We start from the raw sequence: 21490 nt of genomic DNA on the forward strand, positions 1-21490 counted from the left end.
ACGAGTTCCTTGTACTTTGTATATATAAATCATTTACCTTGAAAAGCCCATTGGTTAGTGGATTGAGTCAACTTACTGGACTCTCAAATCGCCATGCGCTCTGGAAAGGAACAATAGGAAAAAAAAAAAAGGCACCAGCTGGAAAAGTACGTTTCTACCACCAACAGTAGCAGATAATCACCAACGAAGCGCATACAAGACAGATACATTTTAAAGTCGAGAGATCTCAAAGCTACTGCCTAACGATGTCTGCAATTACGCCCGAGATACAATCGCTTCTAGACCCCGTGGTGGCGAGCCTCAAACGACATCAGGTAAACGGCGACAAGGAGATGGCCTTGTCGATTGCCCAGTTATTAATGAAAGTGATCTCGGCGGCTCGATGGACAAACACCTATGAATTGATTGACTTAATGAGACAGATTGGAACAGTGATACACAGGGCGTACCCGAGGAAAGTCATTCCAGGCAACATTGTACGGAGAGTGCTCGCGATCATCCGGGATGAGATCGAAACCACCGACGAGAACAACGTACCGATGATGAGCTCCATGTTCAGCTTGTTGTCCACCTCCAACAAGCAAGATTTGCAGGACCAGAAAAACTTGCCGCAGTCGAAGAAACAGACTAGTGATATGCGAAGTATCATCATACAAGGAATCAGAGATTTGGTGGATGAGATCTCCAACGTCAATGAAGGGTTGGAGACAATGTCGGTGGATTTGATCCACGATAATGAGGTGTTGTTGACCCCTACTCCGACATCCGACACCGTGTTGCATTTCCTCTTGAAAGCAAGGACAAAGCGGAAGTTCACCGTGTTGGTGACTGAAAACTTCCCCAACGACTTGAAGCAAGCTCAAGTTTTCGCTCGCAAGTTAGCCGAGCACAAAATCGAGACGATTTTGATCCCCGATTCGCACACCTATGCCGTGATGTCTCGGGTGGGGAAAGTCATCATTGGCACCAATGCCGTTTTCGCCAATGGTGGATGCTTGTCGCTGAGCGGGGTCGCGAGTGTAGTTGAATGCGCCAAAGAACACAGGACCCCCGTCTTTGCCGTGGCTGGATTATACAAATTGTCCCCCTTGTACCCTTTTACCAGGAACGATTTGATCGAAGTTGGCAACTCGGGTCGAGTGCTCAGCCACGACGATTCCGAACTCGTTGAGAATGTCGAGGTCGTCACTAACCCCTTGGAAGACTACATCCCGCCCGAGCATATCGACATTTTCATCACCAACATCGGAGGATTTGCGCCTAGTTTCATCTATAGAATCGTATTGGACAACTACAAGATTGAAGATAATAAATTGGATACATAGCATTTCATAAGACCGAAAACAAAGGAAAAAAACAGCCAAAAAAAACAAACTGCCAAAAACAAGCAATCAAAATTGAAAATCAAAACTCTAGCATTTTAAGATATCATCGTCCTCCTCCTCGGCCGAGTTTGACCCAGCATTACGAAAGACAATCTTCTTTCTCCTCTTCACGACTCGGATTTGCCTCTTTGTCTTTTGCTGACGCGCAAACTGGGGCAAGTCGCACGAGTTGTACTGGCTCCACTCGCTCAACGAAGGGTACAGGTTCACGTGATAGTGCGGATCCCATTTTTTGGAATTTTGTAAATTGGCCATTGTAGCATACTGCACCGTGTCATCGTCCTGAACTTGTCTTGCCAGTGGTCCAGCACCGCTAATAGTGGCGGCCTTGTCTGCTTTGGATGAAAGCTTATCGATCTCGGTAGTTAGAAGCACGCACAAGTCCACCAATGAATACCCGGCGTTGTCAATCACCTCGCTTTCTTTCCGCACCACCGTCTCCCCCTGATAATCTTCCCCTTGTTGCTGTAGCTCCTCCAGCTGCTCATTTCCATCGCCGTAAGCATTATCATCAGGCTCAGCGAACTTGCAGTCAGCAGCAGCATAAAACCACCTTCCTTCAGGCGACACGTGGAAATCGGGACTGTCAGCAGGAGAAGTAAAACTATTCAAGTCCTTAGCGTCGAAATCCGAGCTCGAAGTATCCTTAAACAAGAAACGCAGCAGTCTCATACCGCGATGCAAATACTGATACTCGCTCGTGTTCGCATTACTTGTGGAATCATCGCGCTTGGTGATGCGTTGCATTAGCGTGCGGGTGTTGTGGCGCAAAGGTGGGAGGTGGAAGGGTATCGGTGCAAATACACGTTTGCGGTCTTTGCGGATGATGGATTGCAATTTGCTCTTGATGCGTTCCATGGGACCCGGAGGATCTTGCATTTAACCTGGGTTTTTGAAACTGAGACAATGAATATTGGGGGCAGAGGGAAGGGTATAAGAACCCTTTTGTTTTTTTTTAAAAAGGGGGAGGGGGTGGAATTTGGTTGTGGTTTATGTGTTTTGCAGTCAAAGTTGGATTATTTTGTAATTCTGGCAATTTTTTTTTGCAGCATGGAGAGAAAGCCCCCTAAAGCCCCTTACCGTGGCACGCATCACTACCCCCCCTGCGGTGTAATGATAATGATGATGATGATGGCAGAGAAGTGCAGTACGCCATCCTCCGAGTACCGCAAGTATGCTATTGACAAGGTTTGTCTCCCATTTCGTAAGATTCGAAAAATAACAAAGACATAATCCTATATGGTACCAAGCACACAAATGGCCTTTTTCTTCTTCTTCTTCTTCTTCATCACGGGTTCAATTCAAAGCGACTTATGGTTGTTTCTTCTTGACTTCAACGTGGTGATAATGCTCATTGTCAGCATGCACTTTTGGCAAGACCAATTCAACACCACTCTCGTCAATCTCAGCTTGAATGCCATCCACCTTAACAGCCTTGTCAAACTTCATGGTGCTTTGGTATGATTTCGAGTGGGAGCCGGTAGCGGAGCCTTCTTCCTGATTCATATAAATCACCAATTCGTTATCCTCCTTGTTAAAGTCAATTTGTATATCGTCCTCCTTCAAACCTGGCTCCTTGTAGGCAACAAGGTATTTATCGTTCTTTTCAACAATGTTCACCGAATCGTCAAAGCCAACAAAGTACCTACCAGAGTTGAATTTATCCCAGAAATCATCAACAAACCATTCGTTTCTGTCCCAGATCGAAGGGGCATGAAGTCCCCCCATTGGTCTTCCAACTTCTTTCGACGTTCTGGGGTGCGATTGTTCAGCTAGTTGCCTAGGGTTATATTTCTTGGGCAAAATATTCGAATATTTACGTGGTCTAAGCAAAAGATTGTCAAAATCTTGGTCAAATCTACCTAGGTTTCTGAACATCTAGTTGTTGTTGTTGTAATTAGCTGGCGAGCTGGAGATTCGTCAATCCGAGTTCAGGGTTGGAACACTAAATAAAAGGAAGGGCTGGGTGTGAGGGGATGTCGAAAGTAGGCGCATTTTATAGTCCTCCGGAAACGCAAATTCATGCAAAAGCAACTGAAGCAAGGAAAGGTAAAGTGAAGGACAATCCCCCTTCCACAAGCATTGAACCAAAAAAAAACGTCAAGTCAGACAATTTAATATGTTTTTTTTTTTTTTTTTTTTTTTCATTCTGTTCAAGAACGCAAGTAAGTTGCGTCTATTTTGTTGATGGAGGGACCCAAGTATAGCTTCAATTTTCTCCTATACGCAGTGGGGTTCTCCGTTTGTATAGGATTACCTTCGAAATAAACGCATTCGAGATCGGGCAATTTCCCCAACTGCTCGCCCACGTTTTCAAAACTCGATATTTGATTGTACGAACACCAAAAATCAGTGAGCTTCGTCAAGTGCTTCAAGCCAGAGAGCTCGGTTAGTTTATTTGAAGTCACATCAAGCACTTGGAGGTTGAGATTGTTTTGCAAACCTTCCAACTTTTGTATGCCGTTGTGCGACAAGTACAACTCCTCTAGACTGACCAAGTGCTCCAACCCTTCCATCTTTGTTATTCTATTCGACTGGATTGAAAGAACCCGCAAGTTCACCAAGGTATCCAAGTTTTGCAATTTACGGATCCTATTTTTACCTAGCCAGAGCTGGGCCAAGTCGACGAGCTTGTCAATGTTTTCAATCACTTCAATCTTGTTGCTACCAAGCTCCAAATTGGTCACTTTAGTCAACGTTTCCAAGTTTTTGATTTCTCTAATCTTGTTGGCAACAAAATACAAGTTCTCCAACTTGACTAGGGCCTCCAAGTTTTTGATATTCTTGATCTTGTTGAAAGACAAGTCCAAGTTTTTCAAATTGGCGAGATGCTGGATCGAGCTTGAAATGTGATTGATGCGATTATCGTAGAAATCCAACTCTTCCAACGTTGGCGAAAGTTCTCGCACGCCCACCATCGACGAGATCAAGTTCTGTCTCAAGCAAAGCGACTCCAATTTGCGAAATCTGGCAAGGTCGAGGTCCTCTAACGACGTTATCTTCAAGTGGACCAAGTCGATGAATGTAGTTTCCGGGTCCAACCCGTCTGTCAAATTCTGATCAGCGTCTATTTCCTGTTGGTTATCGTCTGGGATCACCGTGCCCTGGTACTGAACCGCACCAGTCTCTTCGTCCTCGTCTCCGTCCTCGTCTTTGTCTTTGTCATCTTCGTCTATCTCATCTTCCGTGTGGGAGTGGTCTGCAAGATGGGTGCGTTCCAACTGCTCGGACACGCCCACTGGCCCAGAGGCAGTATTTTCTGACTCAGCTGACATATCGAGATATCCGCGATCAAGTAAAGGACAGATCAGTTAACTGAAATCAAAAATTTACTCAAGAACAGGCCAGTTCGTATTGCCAATTCACAGATGAGCCAATCCAGAGATCCAGAGTATGGTGGCACTGGAGAGAGAAAGAGAGAAAAACGAGAGGTCAAATCTTGCGTGGGATATCCGCAACCAATGATATTCGATCCAAGTCAAGCAAAGCAGAGGCAGAAAATAGCAAGCAGGAAGAGTGAAAAAGAGGCGTACCGTCTAAACCAAGACTGGCAGAGTGAACTCAGTAAAATACATGGCGATGCTCGTTGTCTTTCACTCTCTTTTTTGTCTCTCAATGGATATTTACATTAAGGCGGCGAAACTGAACAAGTCTAAAAAAAACAAAAAAACCACTCATAACATTCATGGTTCTCCAGATCACGCCCATGGACTGGTTATTTTTCGGCTCTAGATCTTTATTCCTTGACTTCTTCTTTCAAGATGTAGTCGACAGCCTCACCAACCGTCTTGATGTCATCGGCCACCTTGTCAGGGATCTCCAAGTCGAACTCTTCTTCCAAAGCAACCAAGGCCTCAACGGTGTCCAACGAGTCCAACCCCAAATCCTTCTGGAAGGAGCTCTCCAACGAAAGGTTCGACTCTTGTAAAGTAGCAACGGTTTTCAACGCCTCGAAAGCACGAGTGATGACTTCGTCTCTTGTGATTGGTGGGGAAACGTAGAAACGCACCGGTTTTATCAACAAGCTTCTTTGCGCGGGGACTCTCAACGAGCGGGCAGCTGCGGCGGCTGTGAATCTGAACATTCTGGGCTTTTTGGTTTTTGAAAGAAACAAAATGAGCTGCTGGCTAGGCTTTGCAAGGTACCCCAAATGGTGAAGATGTATATGTCTACCTCGTCTCCTACTGCGAGTTTTTTTTTTGATGGACTGAATGTTTCCCCTACCGTCTGTCTACGTTGTGTCAGGTAGCGCTCGGTGATTGGAAGACGACAACCACGCCATGTAGAAGTCTTGATGGATCAATGCCTATTACTGTCGTTACTGTCTAATGTCTATATATATAAATATATCTGTATGCAGCTGGGCTCTACCAACCACCGTTCACGGCAGTTGAAAGCTGGACTTTCTTGACTGGTTTGGAGGTGCCGCTGTGTCTATTCGAAGTAGGACCCGCGCCAATGTCATTCGTGGCAAGGCTTCGGCTGGCTAATCCGGAAAACTGGGTGAATCCAGGTGTGGTACTGGGGTAGTCGCCCGTGCTCGTGCCCGTGCCAGAGCCGCCGCCGCCGCGGCTGAGCTTGTTGTCGGATCTCCCCGAGCTCACCGACATGTTTGTGCTCGACTTGCTCCATCCGTGGCCACTGAAAGAGTTCCCGTTGATTGAGGATTCGCTAAGCAGCTGCTTCCTGTCTTTGCGCCTCTCTTGGAACACCGAAACTCTTGTAGATGGAGCCAACTCATCTCCCTGAGCCAATTTCAAATTGGTGATTTCCTCGCTGAAATTCGCCTGAAACAATTCCATTAGCGCCTCGTGTGCCATTCTCATGCTTGGCACCACCAACTTGCCATGCAAGTTTAAACAACGGTTCAAGATGATGGCCAACTCGTTGAATGCATTATTGAGCAACCGCGCCTTTTTTGCGTCGGTGTCAGTTTGCAGGAATTTGGCATCAGTGAAAAAAAGACGGTACTGACCAACTCCACCATTCACGGGCGAGTCAACAGTTCCGCTCAATTGCCTCGACAAGTCGTTAAAGTGATGAGAAAAGTCCGCCTTGTCCTTGATGGCAGCATTTATCAAGCTTTCTAGCACCACCAAGTCATCGTTCTTCCTACTGATGGTCCTGATGGCATTGTCCAACGGCGACAACCTCACGGTCTCGGACCCTTTGATAAAGCTTCTGTTGAACATGGTTGGGAACGATAACCATGCCTCATAAATCGTTTGCTCTGTCCAAAGATCAAACACAGACGTGGCGCCAGGAATCTTTTTCAAGCTTGAAAAACGTCTCAAGTCCTTGTTTCGTGCATATTGACGTACACCCAAGGATGTGTTGAACAACTTGTCGGAAAACTCCCACACCGGCTCGACTGCCTTGATGTGCAAATAACGACCGGTAGGTGCCTCCTCTTTTAATTTTTGAGCCTCGCCATCATCACTGACAATGATTGCACCAGGGAACAGCTTAAGGAGTCTCTCGTGGATGGAAGTGATGTGTTCATAGGGCAACCCTTGGTATATCTGCGAGATTACCCTCATGTACATGGGAAACCCAGTGCCAATAGCTTCGACCCTAAAGTACGATGGCTCCAACTTGTCGGACGATTCCAAGTCCAAATAAAGCTGTGACAACTTGTTATGGACATAGGCAAAGCTTTTCAAGTCATAAGTGTGCTCGTTATACGCGTCAAGCAACTCATTGTACGCATCAGCAGCTTTCTCGAGAGTGTTGCCCTTGACGAAGTTGGCTGCAATCATCTTGTACAAGATTTCCTTTCTTTCAAACGAAGTTTGTTTCGGAAACTTGGGTCTGAAACTTGCCGGCACGATCTCGTGGTGGTCCCATTTATAAGTCGAAGCCAACAATTCTAAACTCAACGCAGCCTGAGCGAAATCATTCTTGCGAACATGATCATCGTACATTTTGCAAACAAAACTGTTGAACATCTCGGGTTTGCCGGCTGCCTTTATTTGTGCTTTCAACTTGATCTGATGAAACATCCGGTCCTCGTCAAACTCGGGTCCAAAGGGAACGCTGTTGTAGTAGGTCAAGGTTGAGCAGAACGCCGTCAAGCTTTGAATAAACCCGTAGAAAACACCAAACGCCACATCCTCACGGTCCAATCTCACCGTGAGTTTCAACCGCTCGATAAAACTGGTTTGGTCTTCCTTGGATGGTTTGTACGAGTGTTTTTCGTAAATGTCCGACAATCCAATCAAGCACTCCTTCTCGACTTCCTCCAAGCTATCGTTAACGACATATTCAGACACCAAAATGGTCCAAAGGATCTTGACCGCAACTGTTTGACACTCCTGGTGTCTCTGCAAAGCAAACATCATCAAATCGGGCAAGATTCCAAACTCGTCGTTGATAAACTCAACCTGGTATCCACCAAATTTGCTGAGATTGAACCTGATAACATCATCTTCGGTGGCGTCCCATGCTAACGCGTCCCAGGCCTCGTTGACGAGATGTGCCGCCCGGTCTCTTATATCTTTTGCTATCGCTGCGCAAGCTCTTTTGGGGACTTCGGACAAATGCTCAACGGCAACAGGGGACAAAACGGCCAATCTTAAAACGGTTTTCAAATAGTTTCCCCACAAGACCCTATCGAACGAGTCGGACTCTTGTAAGGGCGGAAGCAGGTAAGATATAATCAATCCTCGAATCAACTCCAAGGCGCACATGCAACCTTCAATGATGGTGGCGTACAAAGATAACCACTTGTCCTCGGGGAAATATCTGCCCAACCTGAGATACCTGATTCCTGAAATAACGGTTAAGATGTCCTCGCTGCCAAAGTTTGCAGCTGTATATTTCGCGGCATCAAAGAAATCATTGGTAAGCCTCATTTCTAAAATGCTCTCAAGTCCTCCACCTATTCCAGCGCTGGCGACACACTTGTTTCCAATCTTTGCAACAAACGAAAACGCGGTGGCAAGCTCAGCCAACACTTCAACCAATACATCATCATTGACTATTATGTCAACTGAAAGTGTTGTAAACGGGAACAGCAGGGGGAATAGGCGGGTAAAGCTTCTCCTGGATTTAAAGTATCCGTTGCCTCTGGTGAACTTGTTGTACTTGATAAAAGTCCTGGCGATTGCAGGTAGAAACTTGGCCAAGGAGAAACACAACTCCAAGTCTTGTTGCGAATAATGAGGATTGCCGGCGGAAGGAATAAACTCTTCCCACATGATTGTACAGATGGTGTTGAGAATGGAGCATCCTAGCCTAGTGGCGTCGATATCAGTGGGACCCAAAAATACCTCCATGACCCACTCTACAGCTTTGGCAATCAAGACACGTCTGGTCACCTCATTCTTTGCCAACGGCGTACCAAATAGCCTCAATATAAACGACAACTTCTTTAAAACAAGCTCGTGCTCCTTATTCACTCTCTTTCTCCCTGCGTCTTGCGTCAACTCATCGGCGCCAAGCCCTCTTAGGCCGACGGCGTCAACATAGCTAATCATGAGTTGAAGAAGCTGCAAGTCCTCGACATTGGCTCTAAAGAGCACAAAACAATCAACGATTTCCAACATCAAAATCTGCTCGTTGATCAAACCTGGCAGGTCAACGGCCAAAAAAATCGTGATTGAATGGAACAAAGCATGCAACGCGTCGAGATAGTCTTCATTGTTGATTTTTTGATCAAAAGTGTTTACAGCCAATCTCATCAATATGAACATCACCCGGCACGCAGATCTCGCGATTGCGGTCCAGCTGGACCTGCAGTTACGGAACAAATCTGCCAATTCCTTCAACAAAAACTTGCCGATGTTATCCAGGCGCTTGTGCTTGGACGCAAAGTCATCAAGAAGGTAAATGTACTGGTCCTGTTTCCCAAATAAAGTGTCTAGCAAATGAATGATGGACTTGAAGATATTGTCCTCCAACCTTTCAATGTTTGGTCCAGTTAGATGACATGTAATGTCCACGATCCCATACAACGAGGTGAGTAGCTCGGGGAAATACTTGACCAACTGGGCAATTCCCACTTTGCAAAAATTCTCACATGCGTTTGAGAGTTCATCGATTCCCGACAAACCTTGTTTAAGAAAAGTCTCGTACTGGAAAATGCTGTCAATGGAAACATCCGAGTTGTAGATCTTGCCGATATATTGAGTGCTCAATTCGATATGCGCCATGGGAACGTCATGGGCAATTGACATGATTTCAACGGTGTGTGTCTTTTTCTTGTTGAATTCAACCAATCTGTTCCCGGACTTGTACAAAAGCTTTCCCTCGCCCGCCAAGATACCGTTCAGGTATAATGTCAATACAATGTGGTCATCCTTAGCCACCTTCTTTGCCGAGTTTTTCAACGCGACGCCATTGACTTTAACGATTTCCCCAATCGACTCGCCTGGGAAAATGGAAATGAATTGCCAGTATTTTTTTTCTTGCTGGTTCGAGGCCTTGGCAAAAGTAACAAGATCGTTATTTGGTGTGCTGACTTCCACAGTTAACAATTCATTTTTCAAACTATTGTGGAGTAAGGAAACCTTACCCATCTTGAGGTAAATTCTTTCGTAATTTTCCGCCAACGGGTCAAAAAAGATTGGCTTAATTCGTGAAATGGGAGCCGAGGTCGAAATCTGGGTAGACAAGTTTGCGTTGAACTGGTGCTTGAATTCCTTAACGGTCACAGTCAACCTTTCAGCTCTAGGGTTAACTGCGATACCGTGCCCTGAACCGGCAATGATCCTATCGACAAGCTCACCCCACCCATTATTGCTGTTATTGATATTGTCAACTTGTGGAGTTTCGCCCAACTTTGTAGCTTTCCTGTTTACATACGAACCAAATAGTCTAATCGAAAACTGGTGCGGCTCGCCCGAGATCAAGGACCCTTCATTGTACGAAAATATTCTGGTGATATCAGCAACACCAGCAGCAACACCCTTTTTCACTCGCTTGATTTGTGGGAGCTGTGAGTTTGATTTCAAATTGTTCAAGTTGATTTCCTCTGTAAGCACGGCAACAAGAAACACTTTGTTGTTGATGATTTCGCTGGAAGGGAGATTCTTGAACAACGCGGCGCTAATCTTTTCGATATTGGTCAACTCGTCTACAGATTGCGTATGAACAGCAAAGGCCTCGGTCAACCTCTTGTCATTGTTACGGAGATACAAGTACGCAGTTGTGCTTGCAAATCCAGGTGGTTGATAAGCTGAGGAGCCTGATACTGACTTGAAATCGACTAAAATGTGCGACGGCGGTTCGCCATTCAAATTCTTGTTTGGTGGTGGAGTCAAACTGTAATCCTGGGTATGGTTGTGAGCATGCACTGGGTAGCCAGTCATAAACGCTCCAAGCTCACTATTGAGGGCAATTCTCGCCGGCGTAGAATTCTTCAAGTCAAGCACTTCGCCAGTGGAAGCATCACGCGCCAAAATTGCCTTGAACCCGTATATGTCAGTATGCTCGTTATCCAAATCATACGATTTCTGGTTCAACCTCGAGACTTTTGACGCCAATTTCTTTGAGATCTCGTTGAGCAAAGAGATGGCTGTTTCTCGAGCCACTTTGTCCTCCTCTTCGGTTAACAAGTCAAACATCAACTTGACTCTAGTCTCATTCAAGGCGTTATAAGTAGCCACCAACTTTTCAAATAGCTTAAACTCCCCCATGGTGTACAATGCAAAGATGTGAGATGTTAAAAGAGCCAAAGTGTACTTGATTTCGTCACAAATGTTTCCCTCCTCGTGAACGCTATTCTCGGGGTAGGGAGGGTACGCTTGTCTGTTGTCAACCTGCTTTTCAGCACCGTCAACAGCTTCCCTATGGTCTCTTTCGGAGTCATGAATCGTAGGGAGCGCAGTCACATTAGCGACGTTGTTGAACTCCTCGTTGATTTTAAACTCAGGAAACGGCAATTCTGCTTCAACTTTGACGTAGCTCAAGGGGAAAACGACGACATCGTTTTTCTGAGTTGGCAAGTCGTTCAAGTTGTAGGAAGTGGCGACGAAATCATTGGGCATAGGTCGAGATGACGCGTAGCCTCGGGCCCATTTATCATCCTTGACTTCAAAAATGAAAACTTGGTCGCCCGGATACAAGTTTTTAAAATTGGGATTCTTCAACTGCGGATGCTTTTCATTCGGCAAAAAGGGTCTCACGATTTTCCCCTTGAGGAACGACTCTGTTGGTGCCCAAGTCATTGCCGCTGTTCTTGCTTGGGGGGGGGGGGAAAGAAATTAGAAAAGTCGACAATGTGGACGTTGATCTAAGCGCCGTGTCCGCCTCCCTCTATTTTTTCTTTTCCCTGAGACAGGGTCTCGATCTAAAGATTAATTTTTCTTTTTTAAGAGCGTTCGTGTCCCTGATTGCGCGGGATCTGGGACACTTTACTGTTGGATTCGAGCCATGGCCAAGTTCCTTATCAGAAGAGGGCCGATCACTGCGTTTTAGCATTCTCCGGGTGTTAGTTTATAATGTGGGGGGGGGGGGGGGGGCGGGCAATCGTGGGAGTGTGTGCAATAAATATGTACGTGTATGTACTGTGCGGCTCTACCGAGAAGAGACCCTTTTCCTCAGGTGGGTGGTTGTCACGTGATGTCGCAATTTCTGAGCCACGACGCGTCGTCTTTTTTTTGTCTTTTTTTTCCAGACACAATTTTGCGACACGTAGTGAAGTGAACGAGTTCTGCCAGTTAGCTTTGGTGCACTCGCTTCAATAGTTTTATTTTGGAGCAGGTCACGTGACCAACAAGATTTTCCCAAAGTCTATCACTCTATTATCTAAAAACAGTATCTCTATGTAAAATACGACAACCATTTCAGCAACACTTCCTTGAAGCTCCTCCTGTTGTACTCATTTCCACCATCCCAGATATATCGGTCCATCTCTGTTCTTCCTGAATCGAAATCCAATCTGTCCAAGCTAGGAGTAGTCGTTCCCTTGATGAGTCTATAGCCAACGTAGAGCGCAGCAAAGGTCATGAGCGGGCCATAGCTGGCAAAAAAAAACATGGTGTCCCATTCGTCTTTTAAAAACACCACAAAGCCCATCGCAAGCATGATAATCGCCGTCAGCACCATGCCAAAGATGGCAGTATAGGGCTGTAGCGGCGACTTGAACGGGTAAAACTTGTCGTCTCTGCCCATGATATCTGGTCTGCGTTTCAAGCCGTAGTAGAAGCGTATGAAGGTCAAACACATGGCAAACCATACAAAGATCCCCGACGAAGCAATGACACTGGTCAAGTTCTGAAACACATTCGTGGCCGACTGCGACACGCACGTATAAGAGAGAAATCCAAACGAGCTTGCAAGCAACACAGCATTATACGGTATCCCGTTGCGGCTGCAATAAGTTAAGAACTTGGGCACTTTTTTTTGCAACGCAAGCGAGTAAATCGTTCGGGAACTGACATACAACTGGGCATTGCCACAACTCACCGCGAAAAACACCAAAAACACGTTGGCTGCGGTGCTGAACTTGCAAGCCCCGGCACTTTGAAGAGCAACCACCCAGGGGCTTTGAGCACCGCTTCCGTATCCGGCAAAGACCATTGATTCCGCGTTGCAGTGGACACCACCTACTGCCTGGATAGCGACATTTGTAGCAAACTCATCCAGCTTGATGCCGGTCAACCCCAGCTGGTAGCGCAAAATACGAGGGTCGCCGGCGTAGATGTTCAACGACACCAAGAATGTAGACAAGCAGTAAAAAATGACGATTCTCCAAAACACTCGTCTCGTGGCCGAGGGCAATGCCTTGCGGGGATTCTTGGCCTCACATGCGGCAATGCAAACAATCTCAGTGCCGCTGTAGGCATAGCACACCACCAAAACCGCGGTAAGGAGCGACAAAAACCGCCCAAGGTTCCCGCCTATCCCCTGCGAAGGCGGGCTAGTTCCACTATCGTGCAAATTAAAAGACGCTCGAAAGGGCCCAAATATGATGTTTGACTCAAAATCGGACTTCAGATAATCCCAATATCGGAACCCTAAAACGGGACCACCGAACCCGCCTCGGTTCAACACGATCATTGCAATCATCATCACCACTGCCCACAAAAGCTTGATGAGGCTTGAGAGGTACTCAATCTCGCCATAAACTCTCACATCGATCAAGTTGCTTACAATGATAGAAGTGAGAAACAACGTGACAAACCCAGTTGCAGACCCTCTGCTAACTGCGGTTTTCAATTCTGAAAAATACGACAACATGATTACCCCTGCTACAACTTCTCCTGCAACCCCCTAAAAAATACCAAAAAAAAAAAAGATTGTCTGTTAGTATATTTGTAAAAAAAAAAATGAAACTGACAACTGAAAACTGTTAAAGTACAACACTTTACGTACGAATGAGAAACTGAGCGAGTATAGGCACCCTGTTGCAAAGCCAAAGGCATCATCGACGAAGCGGCTGGATAGCCCAGATACTCCATCAACGACAGACACGAACGTGACCATCTCAGCAAAGGACAAGAGGGTCGCCAACACGACCAAGCCGACAAAGATGAAGGCAAGCAACGCTCCCAAGCCGCCTGCAATGTTGATGGCCTTGCCCGAGTTTAGAAACAAGCCAACGCCAATGGTTCCGCCAAGCGAGATCATTTGCAAGTGTCGCACGCTTAATCCTCGATGCAATCGCGCTGCTTCACTTTCCTTGCCACCACCGGTGCTGCTTGACATGGGGAAATAGAGCCCGCTGAGGTCGCTTTGTACCACGTGCTCGTGCTCGTGCTCGTGTAGTTTATTCTTTGTATCTCTCTTTGGGTGCTGCTTTACCCAGTTTTTCTTTCGGATTTCAGCGGTTGAAGCCTCGTTCCCCGCGTAAAAACGGCCAGCTAGATCCTGTTCATTCACGAGCAACAAAGTGTTATTGTCGGGCACATTGAGTTTTCGCATTGAAACTCGTCGCAGGATTCTGTCATTCAACGCGGTTTCTTTCACAAATCTATCAAAGTCATGTAGCTTGGACAACTCAAAGACGGACGACTCGCTCGAGTTTAACGTCTGCAAAGGTATATCTCCATCGGTTTTCATCAAGTCAATGATGCCATGGGCTGATTTCTCTCGTTTCGTTTGCTTCACAGTCCTTTCATACATCCGGACAAACTTGAACTTGCCTTGCTCGCTGGCGTCGGCGCCGACGTTGACGTCATCAGCCATGTTGTTAATGATACTCGAGTCTAAGCTAACGTCGTCTTCACTCGCTTGAACTGATTCTAAAGTCTGCAGCAGTAGCTCAGACAAGTCGACTTCTTCTAAATCTATATGATGAGATGTATTTTTCTTGAATGTGTTTCTTAACTCGTTTATTGAATCTTCTGCTTCTTGTTCTTGCTCTTTTTCTTCATCTCCTTCTTCGTCGTCGTTATCGGAGTCATCCGCTTGCTTTTTGAGCCCATGGCCGTGGTTTAAACTGGGGAATAGTCCATTGTGTTGAATGGACGACTCATCATCGGAGTGGTCCGATGCCGCCATGGTTTTCTATTGCTCTGTTTCAACGAGTGATTGGTCGAGCTAGTCTGTTTGAGGAGTAGCGTGCAGTGTTGTTGTTGTTTGTTCTTGGTTGTTATCTATTTGCAAGGGAGTGGATAACCTGAATAGTCGGTTATGGTGGCTGTAGCGGCTATCAATCAACTAAAAAAAAATGATGCTCGGAAAGAGAGACAGAGAGATAGGGGGAACAGGCTTCCTTCTTCTAGTTTCATCACAAGTGCCATCGCCATCGCCTCACTCCAATGTAAGCTTCGATTTCCATCATCATCTTTCGATTATCTTTAAACAAAGTTCATGGTTCAATCAACAAGATTGAAACACGAAAGAAAAAAAACATTGCTTAAAAATATGGAAAAAGATATTCGCGTCAGAAGCCTGGTATGAAGTATAGTGGCAACGACACCGTGCAGATTGATTTTGAGCAAGCCCAATTGAAACCAAATCCACCAATTTGTCCAAAAATAAGTAAATATTGTAACATATTTTCAATAAGTCATCATTGATGACGTTTCAGCTGTTACACTGAAAAGAACAGATACTACACTGGATCTAAGCCAAATGGCAAAGAGATTTGGTTTTCAGAGTAAGGGAGACCAGGGGAATGGCTAGTATTTATAGTAAATCAGGGTAGTGCACCGTGGCACAGAAAAAACACATAACAAGCGGAGAAGCCACTTCATCAAATACTAAAATTTTTCACGCAATTTTTTTTTCCATCTTTCCAGTGTCTTTTTCACCCATCTCTTATTTCGTCAAATTCATCTCCATCATAATGGTATGTTCAGGAGCTTCCTAGCTGGAACAACAACTTCCTCCTCGTGCACATATACACTACAAAATATAAAAAAAAGAGTGTTTGTGCATCTTGGAGCGATGTTTTGTTTTCCAAAAGTCATTGCTTGATTTCTGTCAACTTTGATGCAATGTGCCATCGCTTCTTGATGCACAGGCTGAGTATCTTTTTTGATACTGTAGAGTATATGTGTCGAAAGGGTTGTTTTTTTTTATCGTTAATGAAGAAACGCCTTTTGATACTAACTCAATGACACAGCCTTCCAAGAAAGTTGCTCCAGCTCCGTTTGCTACCAAAACTAAAGGTTCTACTGCTCCAAAAAACCCTTTGGTTGAGTCTAGTCCAAAGAACTTTGGTATTGGTCAGTCGATCCAACCAAAGAGAAACTTGTCGAGATTCGTCAAGTGGCCCGAATATGTCAGATTACAAAGACAAAAGAAGATTCTCTCGTTGAGGTTGAAGGTGCCACCAGCAATTGCCCAGTTCAACCAAACTTTGGACAAGAACACTGCTGCTCAAACTTTCAAGCTTTTCAACAAGTACAGACCAGAAACCGCATCTGAAAAGAAGGAAAGATTGACCAAGGAAGCCGCAGCTGTTGCTGAGGGTAAGTCTGCTAAGGATGCGTCACCTAAACCCGTTGTCGTCAAGTACGGTTTGAACCACGTTGTTTCCTTGATTGAAAACAGAAAGGCTAAATTGGTTTTGATTGCCAACGACGTCGACCCTATTGAATTGGTTGTCTTTTTGCCAGCTTTATGTAAGAAGATGGGTGTCCCATACGCTATCGTCAAGGGTAAGGCCAGATTGGGAACTTTGGTCCACAAAAAGACCTCATCCGTTGCTGCTTTAACCGAAGTTTCATCCGCTGACGAATCAGAGTTATCTAAGTTGATTTCTACTATCGATGCAAACTACTTGCAGAAATACGAAGAGAACAAGAAACACTGGGGTGGTGGTGTTATGGGCTCAAAGGCTAACGACAAGATTGCCAAAAAGGCCAAGGCTATTGCCACAGCTGCTTGATTTCCCTTTTTCCTTTTTACTTATTTACTTCGCATGTATAACTTTATTAATGTAATGATATTGTCTGTTTGGATTCGCCTAGTCCTTGTTCTGAGTGTCTCTGCATGAACCCATAACGAGATTAGCACGTGATTTGGCTCATAATGTGCGATGTTAGGGCTATAGCCATATCTATACCCGCCCCCTAGTATTGGTGTGTGGATGCGACTGCAGGAGGAGAGAGGCAACCAACATACAAAAAATTAATCAACTCCACCAGTTTGGAATTCTTCACTTGTCATCATCAGCAAAGTATAACCAAAAGTATGTGCAACAACGACGTCGATCAGCAGGGTGGCCTAGTGGAAGGGGATACGGCTCTCATTCATATATTATAGAAGCATTTGTGTCTGTTCAAAACCAGATTAACATGGAGTAGCTTAAGGAGGGGCGAAGACCCCATCACGGATTCAAACTTTCGTTCATAATCATGAAATGCTCTTGAGAGATGCCAAAACATTTGAGCTGTTCGAAAACCTGAGATGCCAAAAGGATTACGTTGAAATTATTTTGGCACCTGGGCCAATCAGGTAATCCCATAATGCAAAAATGTCCTTAAACACCAACGGCCCTTTTCTACTTAGCTTTGTTACTGCTGATCGACTACGATTCAAGAAACTCACAGGAGTACTAACTTTCTCAATTCTCTAGATGGCTAAAAGTAAGAACCACACAAACCACAACCAGACCAAAAAGGCTCACAAGAACGGTATCAAGAAGCCAAAGACCTACAAGTACCCTTCTTTGAAAGGTGTTGACTCAAAATTCAGAAGAAACCACAGATACGCTTTGCACGGTACCGCCAAGGCCTTGGCCAAAGCCAGATCTGAGTCTTCTTAATTTTTCGGTAACGAAGACGTCGTGATGAAATAAAGAGAACGAAGAAAACAAAAATGGGTGTTTATCAGGCGAGATTATAAATAAGATCCACCAGGTTTGATCACTTGAATTGAGATTCAATATACACTGTACATTACTAAGGAGGGTTTTTTTCTTTACAACTGTAGATCATTGAAGAGTGTCCACTTTGAAAACTGTCATTCTCTATTGCTTTTTTCTGCTCTAGTTCGAAGCAGCAGTGTTGATGACTTTTTCTCTGCTTTTTCTATGTTACACGCGTGTGATGGCATCGAAATACTCAGAGTATGATACCAATCTCGAATTCGCCCTATTTGGGGGGGGGGGGGAGCTAGCTGCTTTAGATTGAATGGTGACTACATCAGCATATATAAAAACACATTGCACCTTCTGTGCCGCGTTAATCTGGATCATGGAGTATGCTTTCCCCCAAGTACGTTTCACACTTGGCTGTGCGTGGGTCAGTCGCAACATCAGTCGTACGCTAGCGTCGTGTCATTGTGACCCGCTGTGGGTGACATTTGACTGGTCTCAGCTCTTCTGGAAAGGGCCCGGCCAGATGATATCATCGCGGACGAGCCTCCCCCTCCCCCTTCCTGGCTGCTTCATTTATAATGGTCGAGTTTCCTTGTGCTAGTTGCTCACATCCACTTGTCAAAAAGCCTATTGATTATGACTAAAAGTCACTGTTTCCTCCAATCATTGTGCCTATTTATGCCGTAAATATCTGAGACTCAATGCTGTGTGGCACCTCTATATATCAGTCAGCATCAGAGAGCTTCCTGTCGCATCCCCTAATTACTCCTTAATTTTTTTTTTTTTTTTTTGGTACCCATTTGGAAGCACGCCAGTAGAGGCAATATGCGTTACATAGCTGTTACAGTTGACATGTATGGAAGCACGATAAAGTAAACAGCATCTCTAGTTTTTGTTCTCATTCTAATTTTAATGGGAAATTTACCAAGCAATAAACTTGGGAAGGAAGGGGGGGGGGGGTGGTAAGAGGATTGAATTGACTGCAAGTTCTACTCCCGATTCCTCTGCAAAGTAAGAGAGAGAGTGTGTGAGGAGGGAAGAAAGTGGCGGATTTCACTGCCGATAGGTGCCTCCAATCCCATCATGATGATAATGTTTGCACTGTAGTACATACAGAGACGAACAGCTTTCCTACGAGCTTGTTCAGCTTGAATGCGTCTTTTTTCCTCTTGGAGTTGGAGATCTAAGATCATGAGAAGTGGAGGTCTGGGATCTTCAATTTTTCTATGTAATCACTATCCACAATTTTTTTTTTTTTTTTGCAACACAATTCATTCTTCCATAATTCATAATTAACACTCCAATCAATACCAAAGATGGAGCAAAGTCAGAATAGGGTCTATATCAAGAACTTGGACTACCACACCACCGAGGAAGATTTGCTGAATTTGTTCAGCAAATATGAATTGTATGTCTTTGTCTTTTGGAAAGCCATCCAAATGGTTTTTGATTTTTCAAATGTTTTTTGCAGCAGAATCTGGTTACTCACTAACATTGACTCAAAAATTTCTTGTTTTGCAGGCTCAACGTCTTGGTCCCCAGCTACACCGTTCGTTTTAGCTACAGACACAAAAGAAAGCCCTTAGGTATCGCTTATGCTGACTTCAAGTCCAAGGAGCAAGCCGATCTCGTGATTGAAGAGCTCGACGGTGCTTTGGTCAACGGCAGGAAAATATCATTGCAACTCGCAACCCCTTATGCTCCCGAGGTCAAACAGTTTCCATTCTTTTGGAGATCCAAAAGAAGAACCACTACTTCAAAACCGGGCCCTTTGTTTGAAGATGAAGAAGCCGTTACCAATGTCGAAGAAGTTGCCAACTCCAGTGCTGAGCCAGTTGTGACAACGGAACAGCCAAAGTCTCTTCTCATTCAGAAACCGCACGGCTCAGTCACCGAGGACTCTGTGCAACAGTTTTTCAAGGATTGCAAGCCCAGTAGAATCCTTATTCTCAAGCACAAAAAGTCGAGAATAAACCCGATACACCTTACAGGTTCATCGGTGAGTGTTTTAGCCTCGTTTGACTCCTCGGAGACGAAACTCGATGATGTGGTTGCAAAATTGCAATCTCAAAAATTGAATGGGAAATACGTCGAGCTCCAGCCAGTTAACCAAACTCAAGTCGAGGAGTTGGAAAGGGCAGCCTTCAAGAGAACCACAGTGAAAACTATTACGGGATCTACCATCGATGCCAGGGGCGTTGTCACCGAAAACGGGTCCAGAAGAAACGCAGCAGAATATCCAGACCCCGAGGATTTGAGAACCGATGCTACCAACATCCACGATCTTTCTGAAAGCTCCAATTTCGACGAGCCAATCGTCTCTGCTGACACACCAGTTGCTACATAACCTGACCCTACCTCATACTCCCTCTTCCCTCTCTGTTCGTTCAAATCCTTTCTTTCTTTCTTTCTTTCTTTCTTTCTTTCTTTCTTTCTTTCTTTAGCTTTTTTTTTTAGCGAAGTATGTATATTAAAACGGAAAAAAAAAATAAAAGCTCTTTCGCTTCCCGACAGTGCCATTAGTATTACCACTTGTTCATCACCGTATATTGTACAAAATTTATATGCTCTTAGTAAATCCTAGTTTAATCGGAAGTCTTTTGAGTACCACGCAACAAACCAGTTCTTCTAGCAGCAATTAAACCAGCTTTTTGACCAGAAACAGCACCTCTAGAAATAGTGGAGGCCTTACCAATGTGCTGATGGTTACCACCACCGTGAGGGTGATCAACTGGGTTCATAGCGACACCTCTGGTCTTTGGCCATGAGTTTCTCTTCACCTTGTATTTGTGGTAAGCTCTACCGGCCTTCAACAATGGTTTATCGATTCTACCACCACCGGCAACAACACCAATGACACCTCTAGCGTCGGAGGAGATGATCTTCTTGGCACCTGAAGGCAATTTGACTCTTGTCTTGTTTTCATCTGGGTTGTGCCCAATGATGATCACGTAGTTACCGGAGGTTCTACCCAAGGCACCTCTGTCACCAATTTTTTCCTCAACGTTGGAGACAATGGTACCTTCTGGGCAGGCACCCAAGGGCAAAATGTTACCGACATTCAAGGAGGCCTTCTTACCAGCATAGATAAACTGACCGGTGTAGACACCTTCGTTGGCGATAAACGTTTCTTCTCTCAATTTGTATCTGTATGGGTCTCTGAATGCAACCTTGGCCAATGGAGCACCTCTACCTGGATCGTGGATGATTTGCTTGACGACACCACGGATGTATCCGTGGCGTTCGGCATAGTCCAAGGTTCTCAACTTGGCTGCACCTTTTCTCAATCTGGTGTGAGAAGTGAAAATGGAACCAGCACCTTTTCTTTGATTACGAATGACTCTACCTATAAGAAAAAAAAAATCGTGGAGTTAGTAATTTGTCCGTGATATCTTTCCGTCACTCATCACTTTGATCGATTCCGTGGTTCATTTCAATATAAAAGCTGCGTTGGAATCAAAACTCGTCATCTTGGATATAAAGTCGTGAGACTGTGATGTCTATGAGTTGACTTTTCTCTTATTTTTGTTTCACTCTGATTCCTCCATGCTGTCTTCTCTTGCTAGAGCTGTTCAAGTGACATCTCGATATATTCGTCCCCCTTCTTCCCCTTCACAGCGGTGATGGGGGGGTTCCTTTGAACACATACCCATTGCTTAGTTGTGGTTGTGGTTGGACTGTAGTCAAACTGAAAGCTCTATCAAAATTTTGGAACTTTTTTTTTTTCACTATGGCCCTTCCCGCACCTAGTAGCTAATGCCTTTGCAGTGTGGTTTGTTAGTACGCTGTGGGAGGCAGAGCGAGAGCGAGAGAGACTAACAGAGAGAACGAGGGAAGTGAGTGCATCACGTGATATAAAAAGGATAACGCAAAGACCAGAGGCACGTGA

At 45.0% G+C, this 21490-nt stretch overlaps 11 protein-coding genes across 11 annotated transcripts; 4 read left to right on the forward strand and 7 right to left on the reverse strand. All coding sequences in view use genetic code 12, as the record gives it.

Annotated features, from left to right (window-relative positions):
* Nucleotides 1-245: 245 nt before the first annotated feature.
* Nucleotides 246-1325, forward strand: LODBEIA_P03400 (uncharacterized protein; the record flags this gene model as incomplete). Its single annotated transcript, XM_066973506.1, has 1 exon — nucleotides 246-1325. The coding sequence occupies one exon, from the start codon at nucleotides 246-248 to the stop codon at nucleotides 1323-1325; it is 1080 nt and encodes a 359-aa protein (XP_066827278.1).
* An 87-nt stretch (nucleotides 1326-1412) lies between these two features.
* On the reverse strand, nucleotides 1413-2264 carry LODBEIA_P03410 (uncharacterized protein; the record flags this gene model as incomplete). Its single annotated transcript, XM_066973517.1, has 1 exon — nucleotides 1413-2264. The coding sequence occupies one exon, from the start codon at nucleotides 2262-2264 to the stop codon at nucleotides 1413-1415; it is 852 nt and encodes a 283-aa protein (XP_066827279.1).
* Nucleotides 2265-2696: 432 nt separating this feature from the next.
* On the reverse strand, nucleotides 2697-3263 carry LODBEIA_P03420 (uncharacterized protein; the record flags this gene model as incomplete). The annotated part of the gene is made up of 1 exon (XM_066973528.1): nucleotides 2697-3263. One exon carries the CDS (start codon nucleotides 3261-3263, stop codon nucleotides 2697-2699), a length of 567 nt encoding a protein of 188 aa, XP_066827280.1.
* A 275-nt stretch (nucleotides 3264-3538) lies between these two features.
* Nucleotides 3539-4660, reverse strand: LODBEIA_P03430 (uncharacterized protein; the record flags this gene model as incomplete). The annotated part of the gene is made up of 1 exon (XM_066973539.1): nucleotides 3539-4660. One exon carries the CDS (start codon nucleotides 4658-4660, stop codon nucleotides 3539-3541), a length of 1122 nt encoding a protein of 373 aa, XP_066827281.1.
* A 461-nt stretch (nucleotides 4661-5121) lies between these two features.
* Nucleotides 5122-5469, reverse strand: LODBEIA_P03440 (uncharacterized protein; the record flags this gene model as incomplete). The annotated part of the gene is made up of 1 exon (XM_066973550.1): nucleotides 5122-5469. The coding sequence occupies one exon, from the start codon at nucleotides 5467-5469 to the stop codon at nucleotides 5122-5124; it is 348 nt and encodes a 115-aa protein (XP_066827282.1).
* Nucleotides 5470-5752: 283 nt separating this feature from the next.
* On the reverse strand, nucleotides 5753-11554 carry LODBEIA_P03450 (uncharacterized protein; the record flags this gene model as incomplete). The annotated part of the gene is made up of 1 exon (XM_066973561.1): nucleotides 5753-11554. One exon carries the CDS (start codon nucleotides 11552-11554, stop codon nucleotides 5753-5755), a length of 5802 nt encoding a protein of 1933 aa, XP_066827283.1.
* A 595-nt stretch (nucleotides 11555-12149) lies between these two features.
* On the reverse strand, nucleotides 12150-14831 carry LODBEIA_P03460 (uncharacterized protein; the record flags this gene model as incomplete). The annotated part of the gene is made up of 2 exons (XM_066973572.1): nucleotides 12150-13601; nucleotides 13803-14831. The coding sequence occupies 2 exons, from the start codon at nucleotides 14829-14831 to the stop codon at nucleotides 12150-12152; spliced, it is 2481 nt and encodes an 826-aa protein (XP_066827284.1).
* A 1060-nt stretch (nucleotides 14832-15891) lies between these two features.
* Nucleotides 15892-16668, forward strand: LODBEIA_P03470 (60S ribosomal protein eL8; the record flags this gene model as incomplete). Its single annotated transcript, XM_066973583.1, has 1 exon — nucleotides 15892-16668. The coding sequence occupies one exon, from the start codon at nucleotides 15892-15894 to the stop codon at nucleotides 16666-16668; it is 777 nt and encodes a 258-aa protein (XP_066827285.1).
* Nucleotides 16669-16973: 305 nt separating this feature from the next.
* On the forward strand, nucleotides 16974-17547 carry LODBEIA_P03480 (60S ribosomal protein eL29; the record flags this gene model as incomplete). The annotated part of the gene is made up of 2 exons (XM_066973594.1): nucleotides 16974-17009; nucleotides 17359-17547. The coding sequence occupies 2 exons, from the start codon at nucleotides 16974-16976 to the stop codon at nucleotides 17545-17547; spliced, it is 225 nt and encodes a 74-aa protein (XP_066827286.1).
* A 1370-nt stretch (nucleotides 17548-18917) lies between these two features.
* LODBEIA_P03490 (uncharacterized protein) lies at nucleotides 18918-19948 on the forward strand (the record flags this gene model as incomplete). Its single annotated transcript, XM_066973605.1, has 2 exons — nucleotides 18918-19009; nucleotides 19123-19948. 2 exons carry the CDS (start codon nucleotides 18918-18920, stop codon nucleotides 19946-19948), a joined length of 918 nt encoding a protein of 305 aa, XP_066827287.1.
* Nucleotides 19949-20186: 238 nt separating this feature from the next.
* LODBEIA_P03500 (60S ribosomal protein uL2) lies at nucleotides 20187-21254 on the reverse strand (the record flags this gene model as incomplete). The annotated part of the gene is made up of 2 exons (XM_066973617.1): nucleotides 20187-20947; nucleotides 21251-21254. 2 exons carry the CDS (start codon nucleotides 21252-21254, stop codon nucleotides 20187-20189), a joined length of 765 nt encoding a protein of 254 aa, XP_066827288.1.
* Nucleotides 21255-21490: the final 236 nt, after the last annotated feature.

Source organism: Lodderomyces beijingensis (assembly GCF_963989305.1).
Source record: "Lodderomyces beijingensis strain CBS 14171 genome assembly, chromosome: 1".
Lineage (NCBI taxonomy): Eukaryota > Fungi > Ascomycota > Pichiomycetes > Serinales > Debaryomycetaceae > Lodderomyces > Lodderomyces beijingensis.